Source organism: Pimephales promelas, chromosome 11 (genome assembly GCF_988280905.1).
Source record: "Pimephales promelas chromosome 11, fPimPro1.hap1.1, whole genome shotgun sequence".
In the NCBI taxonomy this organism is placed as follows: Eukaryota; Metazoa; Chordata; class Actinopteri; order Cypriniformes; family Leuciscidae; genus Pimephales; species Pimephales promelas.
The window spans coordinates 18,419,059-18,442,810 of record NC_142779.1 but is presented as its reverse complement, the minus strand read 5'-3'; the positions used below and the strand labels follow the sequence as shown (position 1 = coordinate 18,442,810).

At 38.5% G+C, this 23,752-nt stretch overlaps 2 protein-coding genes across 5 annotated transcripts in view; both read left to right on the top strand.

Moving 5' to 3' along the window:
- The first annotated feature begins 3,476 nt into the window (after positions 1-3,476).
- Positions 3,477-6,342, top strand: cimip5 (ciliary microtubule inner protein 5). The gene is made up of 3 exons (XM_039672532.2): positions 3,477-4,358; positions 4,730-4,769; positions 5,555-6,342. Exons 1-3 carry the CDS (start codon positions 4,126-4,128, stop codon positions 5,750-5,752), a joined length of 471 nt encoding a protein of 156 aa, XP_039528466.2. The 5' UTR covers positions 3,477-4,125; the 3' UTR covers positions 5,753-6,342.
- A 2,692-nt stretch (positions 6,343-9,034) lies between these two features.
- rock2a (rho-associated, coiled-coil containing protein kinase 2a) overlaps positions 9,035-23,752 on the top strand; it is a 69,426-nt gene continuing 54,708 nt past the window's right edge. For 2 of the 4 annotated variants that reach the window (XM_039671822.2, XM_039671821.2), the window contains exon 1: positions 9,036-9,851. In XM_039671822.2, the coding sequence (XP_039527756.2) occupies positions 9,753-9,851 (99 nt within the window). In that variant the 5' untranslated portion in view covers positions 9,036-9,752. Of the gene's footprint in view, positions 9,852-23,752 lie in introns of all 4 variants that reach the window. The other 2 variants (XM_089117138.1, XM_039671823.2) reach the window with 2 other exon arrangements.

The following is a 23,752-nucleotide window of genomic DNA, read 5'->3' as shown; positions in this document are numbered from 1 at the left end:
TCGTTCATGAAGAGCCAGAGACCATGCCTTGCGTCATGCCTGAAGAGTCAGAGAGTGCTCGCGTCACGCCTTAAGAGCCAGAGACCATTTGCATCGCGCCTGAAGAGCCAGAGAGCGCCCGCGTCACGTCTGAAGAGCCAGAGAGCGCTGGCGTGCGTCTGAAGAGGCAGAGAGTGCTCGCGTCACACCTTAAGAGCCAGAGACTGTTCACATCGCGCCTGAAGAGCCAGAGAGCGCTCGCGTCACGCCTAAAGAGCCAGAGCCAGAGATCGTTCGCTTCACGCCTTAAGAGCCAGAGACCATTTGCATCACGCCTGAAGAGCCAGGGAGTGCTCACATCATGCCTGAAGAGCCAGAGACCATTTGCGGCGCACCTGAAGAGCCATAGACCGTTCGCATCACGCCTGAAGAGCCAGGGAGTGCTCACATCATGCCTGAAGAGCCAGAGACCATTTGCGGCGCACCTGAAGAGCCATAGACCGTTCGCATCACGCCTGAAGAGCCAGAGACCGTTCGCATCACGCCTGAAGAGCCAGAGACCGCTCGCATCACGCCTGAAGAGCCAGAGACCGTTCATGTCACGCCTGAAGAGACAGAGCCAGAGAGCGCTCGCCACCATCCCTCCCCCAAGACCGCCCTCTGGGACTTTGTTTTATGTTTCATGTTCCTGTTTCAGATTCTGTTCCTGTCTGTCATGTGATCCCCTGTTCAAGTCATGTGTTCCCTTGTCTGATGTGTCATGCTGCCATTGGTTCATTGTTTCATTGTTCACAGGTGTCCCTTGTCATTAGTCTTGTGTATTTAAGCCCTCATGTTTGCCGTGTGTCTTTAGGTTTTGTTCCACAGTTGTTAAGTGTCACATTCATGTTTTTGAGTTCATGCCACACCATGTTTTTTTTTGTTTTTTTTATCTTATGTTTGCAAATAAACTGCACTTGTTGGGTTCTTTCTACAACTTGCCTTCAGTGGAATACTTTATACATGTTGTATTGTACAGTCATACCACGTAGGACTTTATGTTAGGTGATGCCCTGGGACACAGTAATGTTTAATTTTTTTTAGATATATTAATGATACACCAAAGAAATCACATCTTCCTCTAAACACCCACATGCAATTTCTCATGCCAGTGAATATTTCAGTCTGTACTCACACACTGACTCACTCAGATCATGCTCATACTTTTTATACCTGTTTGTCTGCCTTTTTAATGCTGATTTGTCTCACTGCCTCACGCATACTTTATATCATACTCTGGTCTGATATAGTCACTTTGTCAGTGTGTGGGAGGTCCTTTGAGGAAATGAGGATAAACTTTCTAAATTAGCAGTCTCGAAAGACCAGATCAGAGAAGCGAAGTCCTGATAGAACTGAGGACCTGCCAGTCTGAATCAAAAGACTTTTAAATAAACAAGCATCCTGGAATAGTCATTCTCTGATCTTATTGTGCAATTCTTGGAGGGATTTCATCTCCCTCACTCTCTCTTCACCTTTACCAACAATTGTCACCTTGAATGAGGCTGATGGGAATGTGTGTGGGCGTCGTGCGTCAGGAATCGGATATCTATCCATTGGATAAATTGGCTCTAAATCGTATCATTAAATGAGTTCATGGTGAAAGGCAGTAATTGTTTGGGGGGGTAACGAGTAAGCCTTGCTTAAAATGCGTTTGAAGACGATAGTACCACCTCACAAGGCTCTTGCAAATCAATATAGAGGTTGGCAGGATGTTTAAAAGATGGAACTTACAGACATCTCCCCCTGCATTGGGTGTGACCGTCTGACATGCCTGGGGTTCCCATACAATTATCGGTAATGGTTAGGAGATGCTTAATCCTGAAAATGTATCTGAAAAAAATATCAGTATTAAACTTCAAAGGAAAAGGTCAAGACATTTAAAACTTGTAGATGAAAACTCATTTTCTATGAATAACTTAATCTGTCTGACAGTATCAGATATTAATTTGCAATATTTCTAATCTTCGACATCATATATTATCTGTTATCATCAAGTTACTATTTTTGGCGGGTATTTTGTGATTGTGTGATATGCATTGTGTGATATGAATTCAGTGGCTAATCTCTTCTAAATCAACTGTTTGTGTTTGCATGAATTTTTTTATTTTTTTTTGCATGATAAATGCACATGACAGCACTGTGTGCAACCCAGTCATATTAGGATTCAATTCCATTGAGTCAAACAGCAGAGCAAAAAATACTCTTCAAATGGATTTAGATGGGCTGCTGGCTATACTGCTATGGTACAAAGTTGGCCATTCCTTTTATTGATTTAGATAAATCCCAGATGTATGGAAAAGATTTGTATTATTAGTTTTAACCAGGTTATTCAAGTCCAGTCCAATGTTATTTCTTGTCCTTCAATTTCTATTAGGTGTGCGGAACCGGACCTAACTCTAATCTAACTCACTGCATGACAACCTGCACCCCAAAAGCTGAAGTCAGAACTACTGTCACAGTGAATCACAAGCTTTACTGGACTCAGCTAAATTATTTAATGCCATGATACAGTATGTGAACTCAGTTCAGCCCACAGCCAAGAAAGAGAAAATCAGAAACTGCTCTCTAAAATATGTCAGAAGAAACTGTTGAACTCACAGCATTTAATTATGAAAATTAAAATGTTGCTTAAATTGTTCTTTTTTTTTTTTACTCTCTTCTTTCATTTACATATTTGTGATTAACCTGCTGCTTCTTACAAGTTAGAAGGCAAATTATGGAGTATACCGCCCCCTACAGGGCTACAGGGCTATACATTTTAAAATAAAGACGCCTGAAAAAATAAATAATACATAGTACTGAAAATATTGTAAAATAATAAAAATTAATTTCAGACACTAATTTTAAGCAACACACACTCACATAAGAATCTTAACTATGTCTATAGGTCTATTATTGGGCCTTGGCTGGTCAATAATCTGGTCAACTGCTCAGGTCCACTTTGATATAAATATTATAAAATGTTTTACAATAGAAAATGTTAGAGACATGTAATTGTTAAAGGCAGTGTTGTTTTAGTATCCTTGTTTTATAGGAGTTTTAACATTTATATATATATATTTAAAATATGTTTTTATTTTTTAGATTTTATTTTTATATTTTGTTTTTGACATTTTTTAATTATTTTTTGTTTTAAAATATATAGTCTATAGTTTTACTGTATTTAGTTTTAGTAATTTCAGTACTTTTGCTTAAACTAAAGAGCAATGAGAAATGTTGCCTTAGCAATAGCTGAAACGAAATAAGTTTTAAGTTTTTTATATTTTTATTTTCATTAATGTTTATTTTATTTCAATTATTTAAATGCACTTAATGTTTAAGTTAATAATAGAAGGGCTGCAGGAGATATATTTTATGTTAACGGAGCAGGACTTTGAGTAACTTCTCAATTAGAGGTCAAATGTCTAATGGCACAATTCATCTGTTTGGGAAAGGATTTTCCCAGTATCAGAATCACCTCAGTGTGAAGTCGTAGCCTTTTTTTTTTTTTCAATTGAGCAGGCATGTTTGTTCTCATTGGCATAACTGTCCTCCCGCATAAACTGCAGCGTTGGATGAATTAACTGCCACAAACTTCATCAGGTTTGGCTACTGTTTGTCTGCCGCATGTAGGCTAATTTAGAACATTATAAGGATAAATAGTCAATGTGTTTTCCCCTTAAATGTTCATGTTTGAGCAGTGCTCTTTTAAATAGGCCTACATGTGCTGATATGTAGCCCAACCTGTCAGTCTTTCTCTTTTGTAATGCTCATTTGTTCTCATTGCTGGAGCGGATGTCTCGCCTCCTCGTGAATTAACAAAAGCTTTGAGAGGGTATCCCAGCATCGCCCGGCTGTCTCCCGGGGAAACGTCCTGGGTAAACAAGAGCGAATCTCCGCGCAACCGGGCGTCAGCAGCAGCAGCCGCAGCCCAGGCTCTTGTTGTGATTGCTTGCGCGCGCGACACGTCCATCCACCTTAGACCAACACAGAGCTCTATTCCAAAAAGAAAGTCTATTACGTTGAGTCAATGTTGAGTTGATTTTAAAAGTCAATTGGCTAAATAGGTTAAATGAACTTTACAGTGGCTTAAACTTGTTTGGTTGACAAGCTCAAGGTCTGTGAGTGATGGACAGAAAAGGAAACACGCGGCGCGCCACTTCGGCTGGGTACCGTTTACCGGACCGACCAAACGGTCCCCTCGCCTCTCAGTCCTCGGTCTCAGTGTTCAGGAATTCAGCGGGCAGGACACGAAACACCAGTGACATACCGACGCAAGGCGATGATACCCGAGACCCGGTAAAACAAGACCAGGTTTGGAAAGAGTTTGTGCGCGCGGAGCGAACCGGTATGAAAGAATGGTAAGAAAGATGATTTAATTCACTTTCAGTGGAGTTGCATGTTTGTTACTCACTTTCCCTGGAGTTACGTTACTAATCTTTTCTTTCCCCTCTTAAATGTGCCATTGTTTGACCCGTTATTTGATACGGGATAGATTGTGGTTGACCAGGCGCCCCCTGGACGGTGTGCGTTACGGTTACGCATCCTCTTTACCAAATAAATATAGCCTAGTAGGCTACACCGCCGTGGTTACATACACAAAACCACCATCATATAGGCTAATAAAACGATGATGATTTAGCTTCTAAATCGTGTCGTCTGGAGAGATAGGTAGGCTTAGGCCTTTATATAAATACCCCGTTGTAAATTCTTCTTGGTTGTTTTATGACAGGGAGAAGAACTGGAGTTTCCTCATGAACTTTGACCAGCTGGTAAGAAACCCTCTATCAGTGATGCTCTCTGTCTCTGGCAATAATACAGATCTGTTGCTGATAAGTTTCACTTTTTTTTCTTTTTTTTTCTTTTTTTTTTAGAATGTTGTTAAAATGTAAATATAGCCTAGTTTACACTAGTTTTCAAAAGTTTGGAGTCAGTAAGTTAAAAATAAATAAATAGAAATAAGCTACTTTTATTCAGCAGTGTAAATTGATCTGAAGTGACAGTATAAATATTTGTTACAGAAGATTTATTTCAAAAATATTGCTGTTCTTTTAAACTTTTTATCCATCAATGAATTCTGTTTTCAACATTAATAAGAAATTGTTATTGAGCTCCAAATCACCACATAACTGTTTTTACTGCATTTTAAATGAACAAAAATCAATAAATAAATAAATACAATTTAAAAAAAGAAAACGCAGGTTTGGTGAGCCTTTGAGACTTCTTTAAAAAAAAAATCGGCATCTTTTGGTTGAAAAAGTTATTTTCACTTTCTCATTCATGGCAGTGTTTTGGTGTGTTCATTCTGTTCCTAGTTCATGGTTTTCATGTTTGATATGTTTATTTTACTGTTATATAGTTTATGATACTGTAATTATATTAACTCAAAAAACGAGGGAGAGCTGAATCCAAATGCATTTATTTTATTAACAAATAAATAAACATAAACAAATTAATAATAAAAACATGGCGAATATTTTCATGGTCAGATTAATGATGTTCAGTTTCAAATGTTGTTCTTGTTAAATTAGTTGTATTACCCTTGTCAACCTCAAAGGGTCATCCGCGTACAGAAACTTCTCTCCCCAGCTCTGGGTCTTTATATTCAGATAGAGTCCCAAACACCAGTAACCAAATGTTCGGCAGCGGCCTGTACACCGAGTTGGGCAAGGAGATGATTCGCCTGGACAACCTGCTAATCCTGACAGCAAACCACCGCAAGGCCAAAAGGAATCCAGAGATGCAGCCCTGCTGAGGTTTAGCAGACACAAGATCTTAAAAACACTGTAGCAGAGATTTGATCCCTTCTCTCATCTTGCTTTTATACTCAAGAGGGTTCAGTGGGTAGCAGTTTGTCTTTTGGATGCATTTTTGGATGTGTATGTGTCTTTGCAGTATGTTTTGGCAGTGTATCGAGAGCTTTTTTTATTAGATTTTGTGTTGACAATTGACATTATGCATCTCTCTGAGTATAGGCTACTATGCTGGTGGATGCAGTAAAGATGACCCTATTTAGAATAGACTATTTACGTATTCATTTTTTTAGATTAACACTTTTCAGTGTTTGCAAATTAGTTTCAGATTTGAATTAAAACTATTTTGTCAGAGCTCTGTGGTATATTTTTCTGTACTCTGTATTTTTTCTCTCAAGAGAAAAAGAGGCTAGATGTGTTAGTTTATTCTTCACAGTTAAGTTTACATATAATCAGCCAATTCAGATATGTTATCCATGAAACATTAGGAGGAATAGAACTGGAATATTTTTGCCAAGACCTATTACATTTATAATGTTTTAAAAAAGCTTGCCAAATTATAATCTAATAAAGGTTTTCTCATTTTAAACAGGTTACATGTATGTGTGCCTTCTTTTTGGTTCTGAAGGTGTGATCATCACCGTCATTAATATTAATACACATTAATATATTTTATATATATATATATATATATATATATAGCCTATATATATATATATATATATATATATTTGTCATAAACATTAATATATTTTCCTGTTTTTTTTTCTTTGAAGTTTGAAAGAAAGAGGGGTGTAGATGAGATATGGGAAATGGCACAGGCCAGATCATCAGCTCAGCAACAGTTCGAACTTTTATTTGTATTTTCTAGTAGTTTGATGCATAATAATTGCAACTGAGTTGAAATTTGAGGGAGGTTAGGAATTCAGAAAATAGCAGGTCAGTTTAACCATTCTTGTGAGACCATTCAGGTAATATTAGTAGAGCCATGGTTAGCCTATTTATTGTATGTGCCATTAGAGATAAAACCATAGACTGGACAAAACGCACCCTCTAGTGGAAGAATTTGTCCTCAATTTGTATCAACAAGTGAACATTACCTCAGAATGTACTTGCACCTACAAGAGGTCGCTCATTGGGAAGTTTTTTGGTTCTTCAGTGTTCCCTCGCGCAGTTTTTGTTACAGACCCACAAATGAGGCGTCAAAGCGATTAGCTCTGAGCGATGATTACGCAGAAAGATGTAATTTATCACATTTGAAGAGGCTGCAGGCTCTGTAAGAACATACCTCACAATGGGGTAAAAGTTGCACCCCTGGGGGCAGGAGCTGCCCAAAGTTGCTCCACTGGCTAACTATGGTGAAGGACGGCCCATGAAGTGCATGTGTTTTTCCTGGTAAATTGCAAATGGATTTTGTATTGAACATAGCTCTGGATCACAATGTCATAGAGACAAGGGGGCAGGCTCATTTTACTCAGACGACCAATCAGTCTCTCAGGATCACTGAAGCTATCAAGCCACAAGCTAGCAACCATTGTTGAGCACCTTAGCAACCAAAATCCAAAGAGGGATGTCTTCCATTCTGAATTCAACAGAGGCATGGCAGTTGGTTTATATCATTCATAGTGACAAGAAGCCTTTCACTGGCAGCTGCCAAGAACCAAACAGAGTACCCTAGTAACCATTTTGAGAGACCTAAATCTCTGCATCGAAACATCTTATAGAGATGGGGGTTGGTTTCATTCACACTGACATTCAGTCTTTGGAGTTTCATGATTGGCAGCTGCCAAGCCACTTCCTAGCAACCAAAGAGAGTACCCTAGCAACCATTTCACAAGACTTATATCTCTGCATCAGAACATCGTATAGAGATGGGGGTTGGCTCTTTTGACCCATGCTAGCAAACAGGACTTCCAACATGCTACACATGCTAGTGTGAATGTGACTAGCTACATGCTAATAGCAAAAAGGTAAGTGCTAAATTATCCCAAGAAAATGTAAAGGACTCCAATAGTAAACATCTGTTACTATTGCAACTACATAGTAACACCATGGCAACCACCCAAAATACTCTAGCAACCGCCAAGCAATACCCTAGCAACCGCTTAGCAAACACCCAGAACACCATAGCAACTGCCTAGCAACACCATAGCAACCACCAAGCTAGCAAGAATACCCTGGCAACACCATATCAACCATAGATAACTCCCTTGCAAACGACTAGCAAAGCCCTAGCAACCACCCAGAATACCCTAGCAACACTATATCAACCACCCAGAACACCCTAGCAACCGCTTTGCAACCACTGAACACATGAATAAGCCACATCTCAGCACCAGAACATCGTACAGACATGTATGTTGGCTCGTATGGAATCATGAACCACACAATAGCAACAGGGTGATGAGATTTGCCACTGCAAGCACCAGTTCATATTCTCTTCTGGAAATGTACATTCTAGTTTAAGACTACAATCACAAAGGACTCTACAATTTTGATGGACGAGTTGTTTATGAATAAGCCAAAAGGCCATTAGTGGAGACCTAACACGGCATGTTAATTTAATTTGAAAATCTATGCAATTCTTACTTACATTCACCAAATAAATACATTTTAATGTATTAAACATAATTAACTAAAAAGGCAATTTACAATGTACATCATTGAAGGAACATTCACTGTGAGTTCAACTTTTCAGTCATCTCACATTTTATAGGACTACTTAATTGACTTCTGGGATGACATGTGACAAAAGCCGAGTAATTATGTTCTGTGATTCTTCTGAGGTAGGCTTGAGAGTGTTATCCACATATTTCCATTCTCCAGTCCTGCTTCATCGACGAGACAAACAGAATTGGCCGGGGCTCATGGGTAAAGACCATAGACTGTAAAAGGGTAAAGACCTATGGTATAAACTGCTGTTATCGTCGACGTTGGTGATGGATTCATTTAAGCGGATCGGCTCTTTTGAACAACTCATTCCATAGAATTGTTTACAAAGATGATTCAGCAATTCGTTCACGTCATGACGCGAACGCGAATCACGTGATCCTTGATATCTTAGCATGGCAACGGTAAAACTTTAACACAAAGCTTTATTTAAGGCACATTATGCTGTTTACCTTTTAATTCCGTGATTTAGAACTTGAATCAATTAGTCGCTAATTTGAGAAGTTCCGCTCACATGAATCGCTTGTTTGAGCCGGATCAAATGATTCATTTAAATGATCCGAGTCAAAAGAACGATTCGCTCACGGATCGGACATAACGAACTCGAGGCTCGAGCTGCCTGCTGGAATACAGAGGAACTAATCCGCGGAACTGGCGCGAGCGAGCGACCTGCGGAGACTCTTTAGGAAAGCGCTTGTCTATTACTTAACAAAATTAACTTTATAAGACTTATACACATAAAACGCGCTGGTTCCGTTTCACGTCGCAGTTAAGTGTGTTGCAGGAATGCGTTGGAGTTTGTTCGACTCCAACAGATGCTCGCCTTTGAACAACAGCAGCGTTGTTTATGAACTGGGGAAGATTTGAAGTCAGGCTCAGCCAGTCCGGAGCGTCTGGGAGAGGGGGAGAGAGAGAGGAGACGAGGGGAGGGAGGAGAAAGAGAGATAGAGAGAGCGAGAGAGGCGGAGAGGAGAGGGGCGCCCAGAAAACGCCCTGCTGCCGAATCCTCTCAAAATTAAAACTTTATCGCGCCATTGACGGTACGCTCACATGAAAGGATGAGAAGTTACATCCCGCTCAGTTTTTAAAAGTAACCATTTAACAGACTGTTTTGAGGGGAAGTTTGGAAAACCTCAGTTGTTCCCATTGGATTATTTTTTTTCTTGCTCTATTCTGGACGAGCCCGGGGTACTTTTTGGAGGGCGGCGAGTCGGAGGCTGTCTAGGCCCGCTGCTCGACCACTTGAAAGAAGATATTGTGTCTTTAATGTGAACCAGAAAAGTTGTGCAGATCGCTCTTCATTGCTCATACTGGCGCCAGGACAAGGTAAAAATGTCGCTAGGAGCGGAGAGAAGGATGGAAAACCGGCTGAGACAACTGGAAGCCATGATAAAAGAGCCGCGGTCTGCGATCAACTTGGAAAGTTTGCTGGTAAGTTCACCGTCATTTTCATGAATGTTTAATGCGCCTCGAAGATCCGTTGCCTAGTGATACGAGGGGGGGAAGGAATAGCACGCGAACAACTTAACCGCGATGGTGCTTTGCAGAAACGAACGTGTAGTGAACGTCACAATGAGCTGTGAGGAAGCTCTGTGTGCACGTTGATGTCTCTTTTATTGTGTTCGGCATTTGTACACAAACATTGCTCCCGTTTCCTACTTTCCTTGTCAACAACTTGCGGGAAACCTCAAGTCCCAATCTCCGCGTATAAAACTATTCTCATGTACACTTGCCATATTAGAATAACTCTGCTGCGTCAAATTCTGAGTTCATCTGTTGCCTCTGTCCAAATATAGTAATATTGTTGGCCTGCAACATGACAATTTCGTAATTCCCCCTTCCTGCTGTTGAAGGGTTGTTTGGTTCTGGAAGCAGACTCTGCCATTAACTCGCGTGCAGGTGAAGGAATTGGACACATAGTTCGGAGCGCAGGAATATTTACAGGCTGATCTAATCTATCCAAATTAAATATGTTTTTTTTTTTGGTCGACTGATAGTGCCAGTTCAGTGTGTGTTTGTGGGCACGTAATGGCCCATAACACGGCAGAACAGTTGATGCCTAGTCATAATATTTGGCGAGCCTGTCAATCGGTTTATTTCTGATTTAGCTAATGCCTCCTTTTGGGGACATCACATTATACAGAACATTACGTTTACATTACCATATATTTATGTATTCGTAATTGGAAATAATTTGAAAAAATTCTTTATTTGCAAACAATAGAAGTCAATTTTAATGATTAACATAGTTTTTTCAGTGATTGACACTGTCTGGAGCAATATTTATGTGATCTAGGCTAATACAATTAAATTAGGAGTTACAACTACCATACAGAATACAACTACCAATCAGGAGTTTGTAATCGGTATTTAAAAAAAAAAAGGAATTTAAGGGTTAGTTCACCCAAAAATGAAAATTCTGTTAGTATTTACTCACCCTCATATTGTTCCAACCACGTAAGACCTTTGTTCATCTTCGGAACACAAATTAAGATATTTTTCATGAAATCTGAGAGCTGGATCACTCCTGCATACTAGTCCATAGACTTCTTGAGGAATTGAAACTTGCTGGCCTCAAAGTTATTAAAGACATCATTAAAATAGTCCAAGTGGCTCAATCTTAACTTTATCAAACGACGAGAAAACTTTTTGTGCGCAAGAAAACAACAAAAATAATGACTTTATTTCAACTATTCATTTACTTCTTTCTCTGCCTCGAGTCAGGTTACTAGTTTAATAGCGTAAGCTTCTGTTATTGTACGTCACACGCATCACACACGACCAGCATCGGCCAATAGTGAGCCTACGTGTGACGTAGCTCTACGCTATCATACTACGTTTACTGACTAGAGGCTCATAGAGAAAGAAGTGAATAGTTGAAATAAAGTCGTTATTTTTGTTTGTTTTTGCACACAAAAAGTATTCTCGTCGCTTGATAAAGTTAAGATTGAGCCACTGAAGTCACTTGGACTATTTTAGCGATGTCTTTAATAACTTTTCGAGGACGGCAATTTTCAATTCCTCAAGAAGCCAATGGACTAGTATCGAGGAGTGATCCAGCTCTCAGGTTTCATAAAAAATATCTTAATTTGTGTTCCGATGATAAACGAAGGTCTTACGGGGTTGGAACAACATGAAGGTGAGTAAATACTGAAAGAATTTTCATTTTTGGGTGAACTAACCCTTTAACACTTTTATTCAGCAAAAACCATTACATCGATCAAAAGTAAAATAAAGATTTGTAGGTAGAATTTCTATTTCAAATAAATGGTCTACTTTTGATCTTCATATTCATCAAAAAATCCTGAGGGAAAATTGTATCACAGTTCACACAAATATATAAGCTGCACAACAGTTTTAAACTTGGTAGTTATTTAAATGTTTCTTGAGCAGCAAATCAGCATATTCAAATGATTTCTGAAGGATCATGTGAAATGGAACTGGAATAATGATGCTGAAAATTAAACTTTGCCATAAACTACTTGTAAAAATATATTAAAATATAGAAAGCAGTCATTTTTAATTTTAATACGATTTTAACGTATTGCAGTTTTACTATATTTTTGGTTAAATAAAATGCAGCCTCGGTAAGCATTAGAGACTTATTTAAATAAAATAAAATGACTGGCCACAAACTTTTAAATGGCAGTGTAATCCATTTAAATGGCAATTTGCAGAAAATAAATAAATAAATAAAATAGGACCGAAAATATGCATTTTGACAGCACTGGTTAGGATATTTGCTGATGCCAAACACAAAATAATGATGACACACCCTTTTCTCATCAACCATTAGTTGGACCAACAGATAATGTCGAGCTGGTTGTGGTGCATAAACTAAACTAGTCCATGATTTGAAAGCACAAATGTTCACACTGTTCAGAGAAACCAACCTACCAATGGCTTACTTATTATTTTGGATAAGAGAATCTATTTGTATGCATATAAGAAAGTATTTTAAAATAAAAAGCCTTAACTTTTAACATGTGCATGTGTGCTTGAACATCATAGCAGATGCATCATGTTGGTGTAACACTTACTGCTCTCAGTGAAGTGATTCATATTAGGCAGTCAGGGAGACTGTTCTTTTGGTACTGGATGTTGGTGTAACACTTACTGCTCTCAGTGAAGTGATTCATATTAGGCAGTCAGGGAGACTGTTCTTTTGGTACTGGATGTTCTTGAATGTATAAACTGATCTAAAAATGGCATGTCAGATCTGTTTGACTGATTATAGTTAATCTGGTCCAAAAGCAAACAATACTCGGCAGATGCTCGATGAAGCATCATTTGACTCACCGTATCTGGGCCTGAGTTTGGTCTAAACTCTGAGAAGCTGTCTGAGAGAAAGATATGGGTCATCTTTTCTGAGGGAATTGGTGTTTATCAAAGAGATGTGTGTGTGTGTGTGCGTGCGTGCTGTCAATTCTGTGAGTTTTGGTGACAGAGTTTCTCCATTGCTGAAGAATGTGTGTGTTTCCTGAGAAGGAGATGAGCAGAGGAGAAGTGGGAAGCAGTGAGTGGGAGTGAACAAGCCTCACTCTCTTTCTCTCTTTCTGTCTTTCTCTATGCCATTTATAGCCCAAGTCCCTCTCTGGTTAAGCTCAGGGCAGGAGATAGCTCTGTTTGAGGGTGTTTAGCTGTACCGAGAGGCTTCTAGAAAACGCATTACGCCGATATTTTCATTGCTTCTTTCTCTCTATTTGCTCTCACTCCCTCATGAACTCTTTAATTTGTCATTAATTTTAGCCCAAGCTGATTACTGTCAGTTATCCAGCATAATGCGATTGGTTTCAGGCCTTTAAAACAAGCATTTCAGCCTGAGATTATAGCCGCTTTGGCCAGTCTGTGTGTGTTTGGCAGAATGATGCCAAGTTAATCCATCAGGAATTTTCCAAGTTTGTTTCCAAAAGCACTTTTCCATATGTTTAGTTCAAAGGATGCTCCGATCGATCGGCCACAGATTGGTATCAGCTGATAATCTCGTTATATGATTAAATTGGTAATCACTAAATTTGGCCGATCTCACAAATTTGATGACGTAAAAAAAAAAAAAAGTATTAACTTGCTGTCGACGTGCATGTAAACAGTATACAGATTAGGTTTTTGAGCCACATTCTGCTTTGTAGGGTAGGGTAGATCTTTGAAAAAGCTTGGCTAAAGCTATAGGACTTCCTGGATTTGTTCTCATCTCAATCATGATTTTCCAACGTCATTTGAAAGTTTAACCAATGGAAACTGGTTCTCAAATATGGTGGGTACGGGGTACAATGTTTCAAGACCAATCGGACACTGTTTTACAGCTGTAGTGTGCATACGTAATCATATGACAATTGAAAAAGAAATTGGATAATATGACTTGATGTGATGCATGGTTTTATTGTATTTATGATATTTGTATTTTGAAAATTTAATTTTTGCCATGAAAATAGCCTCTATCCATCTATTCATCTAACAAACATGTTTTTCTTATATCCAGTAAAACGCTGTTGACTTTATTTTTGAACTTATGATAAATCCTTGGTTTCAAATGCCATAACTTTTGATTGCTTTGAGATATCAACACAAAACTTGGCCCCAGCTGACATGATTGCAAACATTTTAATGATTTTACAACCCGTCATACTTTGTAATAGTCATCATGCCAAGCATGAATAATAACAAAATAAATCGCATCACATTTTCTGGGGTTTTCTCAGCTATGTTGTAAAATAAGAACCTCCAAATGTGATTGAAATCTATTTTCTTACAAATTTGAAAGGTTAGATCAAATAAGACCATGTACTTTATGATAGCTTGTTTTTTGTAGAGTTATAAGCCATTACTTTTAAGGATGCCACTTGAAATCACGCAAAATCATTCATCAAAATGGGTAAGGTGTTAACAGTGACAGTCAACAGAGAGCTTACATATCACTTATGTCAAGTATGAATGATCAGGATTGGTATCAGCTGATCACGACGATGATGGCCAAGAAAACAGAAGTCAGTAAATCCTAATCGGAGCATCCCTACTGTAATGTAAGCTAAGCTTCCTTTTTTTACTGTGATTTATTACATTGTCTTACTGCCATGTTGGCCCATTTTCACCCTGAACTTCAGTCCCACAAAACTGCTCCCACATGATGGCACCAAAAGTTCTTGAATTTCACGTACAGTACACAATGCACAGTGAAATGGCTGTAAAATATAGACAAAAAAAACTTTATGGGCCCTTTCATACACCTGGCGCCAAGCGCCAAGAGCGATGCAAGTGTTTTTTTTTTTTGTTAGTTTCAGCCCGACGCAGATATTATTTCCACGTCCTGCGCCACGTTGTTTAAATAGCAAATGCATTTTTTGCGACCATGGTCCGTGGTGGTCTGAAAACGAGGTGTGTTCAGGCGCATGGTTGTTGTGTTGCTATTTTTTGGATTATAATGTAAACGATTATTATTGTGTATATAAAGATATGGTGGAATCCTGCTTTGTCCTTTACATGGTCTGCTTGCGCACTTTAACGTACAAGCTGATCCGTTTCCTCTCGCTGGAGTAGCGTTCAGTCTTTCCGCTTGCAAATTCCGTCATTAATCTGCCATGGTGTGAGCACAACTGGCTTTTTAAAGGGAATGGGCGGTGAGACTCTCACCTTATGCCCACAACACCCCCATTACACATAAGGGAATATGGACAACCCTTAAAGACCACGCGCTGCGCATGCCCACCTTTTTTCCCGTTGTTAAACTAGCTAAAGTGGATTCAAACACATACACTTAGATCTTTAAAATAGGGCCCTATAAATAGAAAGACTGTGCACTCATATTAAATGCGAGAAAGTGCATCACACAATACGTTGGATTAATTGCCACTTTCAAAATAAAAGAGCCAAACATCAATTCGTAAAGTCACTGCAGCTGTCGTTAGAAGCTCCAGTTGAAATAAATACTTGTTCTAAGACCCATGCTTATGACTGCACAATAATTTTTGTTGGTTCAAGCAATTGAGTGTTCAGAAACAAACTTTTAAATGCATGAGAAGTTGTTGTCAGATTTCATTAAGAATTTAGCCCCTTTCGCACAGGGTAGTTCAAGGAACTAGCCACCAGGGTGGTTCCCCTAGAACTGTTCCCTTCGGGCCATTTTCTTGGTTGCATTTACACTACCAGTAGGAACAATGCGGTGGACTTTAGAGCCCGAGCCCGAGCACACAGCGATCCCATTCTCGTCTTTATTAGTTTCTGATCTGTTTAACAGTTCATTCTAATACGTTATTAGTCTATACGATATAAAAAGTAACAATCTGGAAAACAAAATAAATGCCTTGCTTCTGACACTTATTTACATTTACATTTATTCATTTAGCTGACGCTTTTATCCAAAGCAACTTACAATTGTTATACATGTCAGAGGGGTTAAGTGTAGACATGTGCCGGTATTCGGTAATGCGATAAATCGCGGTAATGAATATGCACGATATTGTTATCGCGGGCTCTTCAAAATACCGTAAAAAATAATAGATTCGAATTTAGACTTTTAAAGCGCGCATTAGCTGCTTATTTTCCTTCAACTGCTCAAACACTGCGTGCTGCGCAGAACACGCGCGCACTCTGATGTAAACAATCCCCATTATGTATAAGCACTGTGTGCATGCAGCAGTGCGCACTAGTCTAATGTAAACAGTCCTCACATGGATCAAGCATGGCGGAATACTCCTGACGATTTATCCCCGCAGGGCTGCCAAACTCTCAGACATTCCGCTTGAGACTCAAGCTTGAGACTTTCAGACAGGACGCGGAATACGCGCGCGACGCGCAGGGTTGTTTTGTTGCTGCGTTGACCTGCATCGACCACGCCGGTGTTAAAGTTCAAAATAGTTCAACTTTTTATTCGTAAAATGGCAAATCGCGTTGTATCTGAAGGGCAACGCTGAACCAAGCGGCCGCAGCGTCGCGCATTCCGCGTCCTGTCTGAAAGGCGCTTAACGCATTTGACACTTTTCACACGCTCTCCCACAGAGAAAAATCACAGGGCAAAGAGGACACTGACACCGACAGACTAGACAGAGCAGGTTACTTTTGATATGAAAGTTGTTATTGATAAATTGAAGTTGATAAATCAGCTCTTCTGATCACAGATCGTTGCTCCTCAGTTCAAGTAAACTGATCATCATGTTACTTTCGTTTTTATTTAAAGATACAGTATAACTTACCGAAAGGTATATTTACTTGTACATAATAACGATCAATCAGTGTTTTCAAACATGGAAAGAGGTCAGTAACACTGCAGGAGAACAGTTGTGTCACAAAACGTTACATTTACCTCAGGAAAGCCATTTAATGACCAGCACATTAGTTGACTAGAAAAAAATATCAAGGAGTATTTTGCTAAATATTATATTTAATTTCTCTCTGTATGTTTACAGCATTATGTGAGGTTTTTTTTTTCTTGAGAAACATTAACAGACTAGGGCCTACCTAATATTTATCCAAATGAGTCAATATTGAATTAAGACTGAAATCAAATCCAAGAATTTAATTGAATAATACAAACAGTAACCTACCAGTCATTGTAACATGTTGTCACTAAACTTTAAACAATTTGGTTTAGTTACCATATGTTTCGAAAATCACAATTACACATTGTGATACAAGTTGAGGTTTTTTTAGAGACCCACAATGCATCTGTTTTTCTTGAGCATTAAAATATAATTTCATTAAAATATCGTGATAATACCGTATACCGTGATAAAAGCTCATCAATTAACCGCAGCATGAAAATTTGATACCGGCACATGCCTAGTTAAGTGTCTTGCTCAGGGACACATGGGTGTCTAACAGTGGAATTAAACCCGGGTCTCTCACACCAAAGGTGTGTGTCTTATCCACTGCGACATCACCATCCCATCACCACTTATCAGGCAAATAGAAATCTATCAGCTCATGCCAATCATTTCGAATCTTAGTGTTATGGTAGCGACAGATTTTTTATTCTCTATTGTGACGTAGTGTAATGGATCCAAGTGTAAAGGATTATTGAAAAGAATAAAACTGTAGGGTGAGGTAAGGTCTTGGTTCTATTCATCATTGTTAATCGGATGGAGGCAGATCTGAATGTGAGCTCGCAGTCGATTGTGCAGAAGGGGCGGGGTTTATGCACACTGATAGATTGAAAAAGTCCAGCATATTAATTAAACATGTGCATGAACAAATCGTTCATTCATAATAAGATCTTTAGAAAATTTATTTAGAAAAAAATGTGTATTTAGAAAAAAATTATTGTTTTAGTCTGACGGAAATCAAGCTTTTAACATGCATTTAAACGTACATATTCTGTTACAGTATTATAATCCAGATGTGACCTGTTGAAATGAAGAGAATTAAGAAATGGCACCTGTTTCAACATTCCAGATAGCAGATTTCTCCACTTCACCTGAACGTCATGTCATATTCCTGGTAAATTTAGAGGGCAGCAGCTGGACATGCAAACTTAAGTCAACAGCTAAACAGACCCACTGTCTCTGAGATAAAGTGATTGAAGGTTTGCCACAAACTCTTGCATGTTTAAACAAATGATATTTCATATAGCGGCATGGTGGATGATCATTAAGCTGGTTGTATTGTACAGTTATATAGCTTATTTAAGATTGCCAGATGGCAGCGTGGTCTGAGAGATAGGGCAAAGGTCAGCCTCAGGAAAGAAGGTTAATGAATAACCTGTCTGTCATTTATTTAGTGGCTGTCAGAGAGGCAACACTTGCAAAGTAATTTTAGCGGACACAGTCCTAGGTGAACCGTAAAACCAGACTGCTTTTCTTTATTGATAGAAACCATGTCTCGTGTGGTTTGGATTGGGTCAAAGTGGAATGTTTCACTTGCGGGGTGTTTTTAGACACTTAGTTTGCAACCCTGAGCTAAGATAACCGGCGGTCACGCTGTAGGCTGGAATGTTGATGGGCCTTATCTATGTTCTCTTTTTTCCTTGAGGTGTGTGTGGATAGCATCTGCTTGTGTGTGTTTGTGTGGTTGCAGTGGGTAAGAGATGCTGACCACAGTCTTCAAATACCACTCTTCTTCCACACGGTCACATTAGACCCGTGTTTTGTAACTCTATTTTTTGGATGTACATTGCCTTTAATTAAACATTTTCTTGTCATTAAGCTTTGGATAAGTACTAGGGATTGATTGCATGCCTGATGCACTGTATGTAGACAAACTAAAAATATTGAGAGAGAGCATTTTAGAGTTTTTGTGATCACATGACCAAAAATGCCATAGTTGAAGAAACACCCATAACTTCCCGTTCAACAAAAAATTGACATTTTAAAAAATCTTTTCCATGCATATTCATAAAAAAAAGTTTGGTTGTCAAATAGATTTTATTTTAAAGAAATAAATATAAATACTTTGATTCAGCAAGGATGCATTAAAGGTGCCTTCTGGGTTTTAAAATCAAATTATACAACATATTCCATACCAGATGGGGGCAGTATACCTCCAGAAATACCTCCACGGCCACGCGCACTCTCATGTCTTCAAACAATACGGGCGAGTGCTGTGTTGCTCTGTCTCCCTCGTGGATATTAAACAAATCAATTGACATGATAGTAAAAGGTTGGAAGACCGCAGTTTCACGTGGAGCATTTGAAGATTTTTACAGATGAATGAACAACATCTCAACACTAAATTATAAAGGCTGTCTCATAGACAAGTCGGTGCATTTCGACGATATGGGAAAATTAAAGCCCAGGCTATTATTTCTAGTTTTATGATATTCGTTTTGTTCATATTACATTTTTATAATTAATTTGACAGATAGCATTCCCTGATGTGGACCAAGCTAGTGTCTTTCAGAGCTGCTAAATCTCACAACACTTTTCACACACTCTCACGCCACACATCAATATTGTCATGCACAGAAAAGGACACGGAGACCGATGTCAGCTCTCAGGTTCTGTTAATTTTATTACGCAATTCAAACAATAAATACAGTATTGGCGCTTTACACAACAGATCCCTAACGCACGTGAACCGATCATCTCTACAAGCTAATGGTAAAAGAACACGAACACTGTTGAAAGATACAGTATGTTACAACTTACCAAAATGTATTCCTCATGCATAATATCGACCAATCATTTTTTTAACTCTTCCCTGAACTGAAATTTAGTAGTGGGCTGTATTTTCCACACGACTGACATCAGGTTCAAGTACACACAAGCCGGCGCGAGCGCGACTCACTCGTGTACTGCAGTTTGGCTAGTGGTAACATTGCCCGCCTGCATACCGCCTCCCATGGCCGAAACTGGTATTACGACACCTGCCGGGCCGGGGCTAGTAATTTAGCATGCTAATTCAGGTTAATATCTCGGCAGCACTATAACTTGTCAGTTTTTTAATGACCTCATCAACCTTATTTCTTCTCAATCTTTTGATGTGTGTAGCTCATTTTTGGGATATTTTAACCTCAATTTTTACAGATGGCACCTAGGGATGGGACGATAACCGGTTTCACGATAAACCGTGATAAAATGCACTGACGGTTAGTATTATCGTTCAAAATTTAATTATCATTAAAACCGTGTTTGATTATCGCGATTTTAATGACTCACTGAATCCTGTCGGCCAGTCTGACGCAGGCGTGCAGCACGCAATAGTTTTTTTAATTACTATTCGAGAAGGAATGGCGGAAGGCAGTGACCGTGCTCAGGAGATTTTTCAGCCTTTTAAGAGGACCAAATCTGAGGTGTGGTCATATTTTGGGTTTTACAAAAGTCCTGAGGGAAACTTGATCGAGGATGGTCACCCTGTCTGCCGAACAAAAAGTCACTGCAATAGAAACACTTCAAATCTGCTGAGTCGTCTTGTGTGATCATCACCCGAACGCAAGGCAAGTTAACTTTGACCTTAATACCAAAACTACGTCTGGGAAACAATTGGGCACGAAATGTTGTTTTGAGTTGAAACATTTTATGTCACTCACTTAAAATAGACGTGAAGCTTCCGCGAAGAAAAGTTTGTAGCAAGTGGATTTGAGCCAAAGACGAACGAACAACTTCAAACACGACTATTATTAAGAGTGATATTTTAAGGGATAGTAAAGTATAGATACATCACGTATTAAACCGATTTTATTTTTACCACATAATTACGGGAACATATTGAATTGATAATGAAATTAGCTAATGTTTTAAATCTGTTTATGAATTCATTTTGTCAAACAATCGTCCAGACAAGATACATCACACCAATATTATCAAACTCTGTAAGCAATAAATCAACTCTGATTTGATTTTTGCAATACAATCAAAAACAGGAGACGCAAGACGGCAAGTTGTATTTGAATGAAACAAGAGCGCGCGTCCGTTGTGATATGAAAGTGCGCTGTGTAATAATGCGTTGCTATTGACGACGGGCATTATAAAGAAGCAAATGCCATAGAATAGAATCTTGCTTAAAAAACTGCATAGAGGGGCTTGTTTTATTTGTTGTTTGTTGATTTTCAATTATAAAACTTGTTGAAATGTTTTCAGTGTGAGCATTAGTTCTTTTTGAGCACTTTCATAAATTTTTAACAAAACCGTGATAATATTGATAATCACGATTATTTTGGACACTATAATCGTGATATGAAATTTTCATACCGTCCCATCCCTAATGGCACCTTTAAATGATACTTTTGAACTTTCTATTCATCAGATAATCCTGAAAGCATCTAAGTTTCTTTCCACCAAAATAATAAGCAGCACAAATGTTTTCAATATTGATCATAATATAAAATGTTTTTGAGCACATCAGGATATTAGAATGATTTCTGAAGGATCGTGTGAATCTGGAGACTGGAGTAATGATAATGAAAAAAATTAGCTTTGCCATCACAAGAATAAATTACTTAATAAAATAAATTAAAATAGAAAATTATTTTAAATTGTAATAATATATTTCACAGTGTTACTGTTTTTATCTTGGTTCAGAACAACATATTCTTTGAAAAAACAAAACATACACCCTCAGTCTGAAACATAAAGACATTAGATCTTAGAGTCTCTGAATCCTCATTCTTACTGTAACTGTATCTGTGCAGACTGATAGACTAACTGACTTACAGTAGCGTTACCTCTGGCCCGTCTTCCACACTGAAGCAAAAACGGAGCTGTAGTACTGATGCTGGCTCTTCCCTGTCACGGGGAGTACACACTCCTGTGAAAGCTATTGTGTTTGTAAAGTTTATCCAGGAACATCTGGGATAAGCAGGAGTCCAGCTGGACCCTGATACTGTTATTGTTTGCTGTCTTTGTTGGATCTTATCAGTCCACAGCAGGTTTAAACTCATCAGGAGAGGTGGTTTCGTGGGCCTAACATCCATACCTGTCCTGTGTTTTTCCCTGTACACTGGAAATGGAATTTCATTGGATGCTGTGCTGATGAGGCCTCCCCATATTCTTGTAAACATTTTGTGTCTTTTATTGGTTGAGCCGGGTATCATATTGCTTATGTCAACACCATTAGCAGGTGTTACTGTTTTGCAGGAGAATCAGAGAAGTTTTGCTTCTGAGTGTGTGTGTGTGGGTGGGTGGGTGATTGGAGGCAAATGGAAACATGTCTCCGGAAGAGGGATTGATCCTCCTCGAAGTTTCTCTTTTTAAACCTGAAACTAGTCTCAAGAATGATCAGGTTGCTCTGACACCTGATATTTAAATACTTTAACATGTGGTGTAATTTTACTATTATAAAACATTTAAAGGGGTATTGTGCAAAAAAATCGAATCAGCTAATTCACTTTTCAAATTCGACTTGTGCTAACAGCTGCCAGGGACTACGGATGAAAAATAGCCTTTGGCTAATTCTGATACATTTACTGGAATGTTTTATTAATGTACAATGTCCCTGTAAAACTAAATTGAATAAAAAAATAAAAATAAAAAAAAAAGTGCTAACACAGTGCACAGTCACATGGACCACTTTGTAGTCATTTTTATTATGCTTTTGCATGCTTTTTGTAGCTACTTTGCCCTAGTTTTTTTCAACTTTATTAATACCGGCCCAGAGAAAGTCTTAATGGTTTGGAACAACATAAGGGTGAGTAAATGATGACAGAATTTTAATTCGTGGGTGAACTAATCTTCTAATGAAATATAACTTGTTCTAGTTTCTGAAATATGTTTTTTGTGAAAAGATTGGGTTGTCAAAATGTTCTCTCCGGACACCTCCTTCCTAGAACAGAAATGGTGACTGAAATTAAGGGTTTGGCCAGTGTGGTTTCTTTTAGGGCTGTCAACTTTAGTCGTTTAGTCGACTAATCGGTCGATGCCGTCGTGGTCGACTGACATTCTTATTGGTCGACCAGTTGCATTTTTTTTTTTTTTTTTACCAATAGAAGGAATTTTTCAATGACTTACTCCTTGATATTTATTCATTTATAATCAGTTATTTATTACTGTATTCTAAATATAATTAGCCTATGTTTTGTCCCCAACTTTAAAATGCTTTAATTTAGGCTATTTTTGTAACTGCGCCACAGTTTAGCGCACACACATAATACACTCGGGAACCGCACCTGTGGCTGGCTGCGCTGCTGCTCGCGCTCGGTAAGGGATGCTGTATTCATTCTGTTAGAACGCTGCTTGTTTTGGCTTTAGTCGACAAAATGTCCAGGAAATATAAATCTTTTGTCTGGCTGCATTTTAAAACAAAGACGACAAGACTGTGGAGGGAGGTGATCGCGTTGCCATTATGAGCGCGCAAGTCGCGCGCCTACATTTAAAATCGAACTTGAGCGCGCAAAAGACGTGAGCAGCCTTTTAACGGCTATATCATGCTGACTCAATAGATTGTGTTTTCTTAATGTTTTCGTTTTTATTTGTACACTTGACGCATTTGAAAATAGCCTAAATAATGCAACAAAACGAAAATAAACCTATACGCGGTAAAGCCTATTATAGGATTGTTTTTAAGTTATTTGGGTTTTTTTGAGTGTTGTTTAAAACGCCTTGATCGTCAGGACTAAAGTTAACCCATAGCTTTGAAAGTAAAGAAGAATATAAAGCCTGTATAAACGAGAGCTTTTGTTGGGATTTTTCATTATGTGGCAGATAGCAGTTATATTTTTTGCAGCGTGTGGTGTGGTCAGGTGCGCGATTGGGACTGTACTATAGACCTAGGACAGAGCTCTTCACTTTTTGCAGTTAAAAAATCACTTAATTTTCAAAGAATTATATTATTATTATAGTTTTATTTATTTGTGATGTTTTTTCGTTGTTGTTTTATAAATGCTCAATGACAATTGTTTAAAAAATGTTTAATCAAAATATCACGTTTTTTTTTTTTTTTTTTTTTTTTAGTCGACTAATCGTCGAGCA

Excerpts from the sequence above, each read along its gene's own strand:
- cimip5 (XM_039672532.2), top strand. The coding sequence starts at position 4,126 with ATGGACAGAAAAGGAAACACGCGGCGCGCCACTTCGGCTGGGTACCGT. Across the intron at positions 4,359-4,729 it reads CGAACCGGTATGAAAGAATG|GGAGAAGAACTGGAGTTTCC; the intron begins GTAAGAAAGATG and ends GTTTTATGACAG. Across the intron at positions 4,770-5,554 it reads TCATGAACTTTGACCAGCTG|GGTCATCCGCGTACAGAAAC; the intron begins GTAAGAAACCCT and ends TCAACCTCAAAG.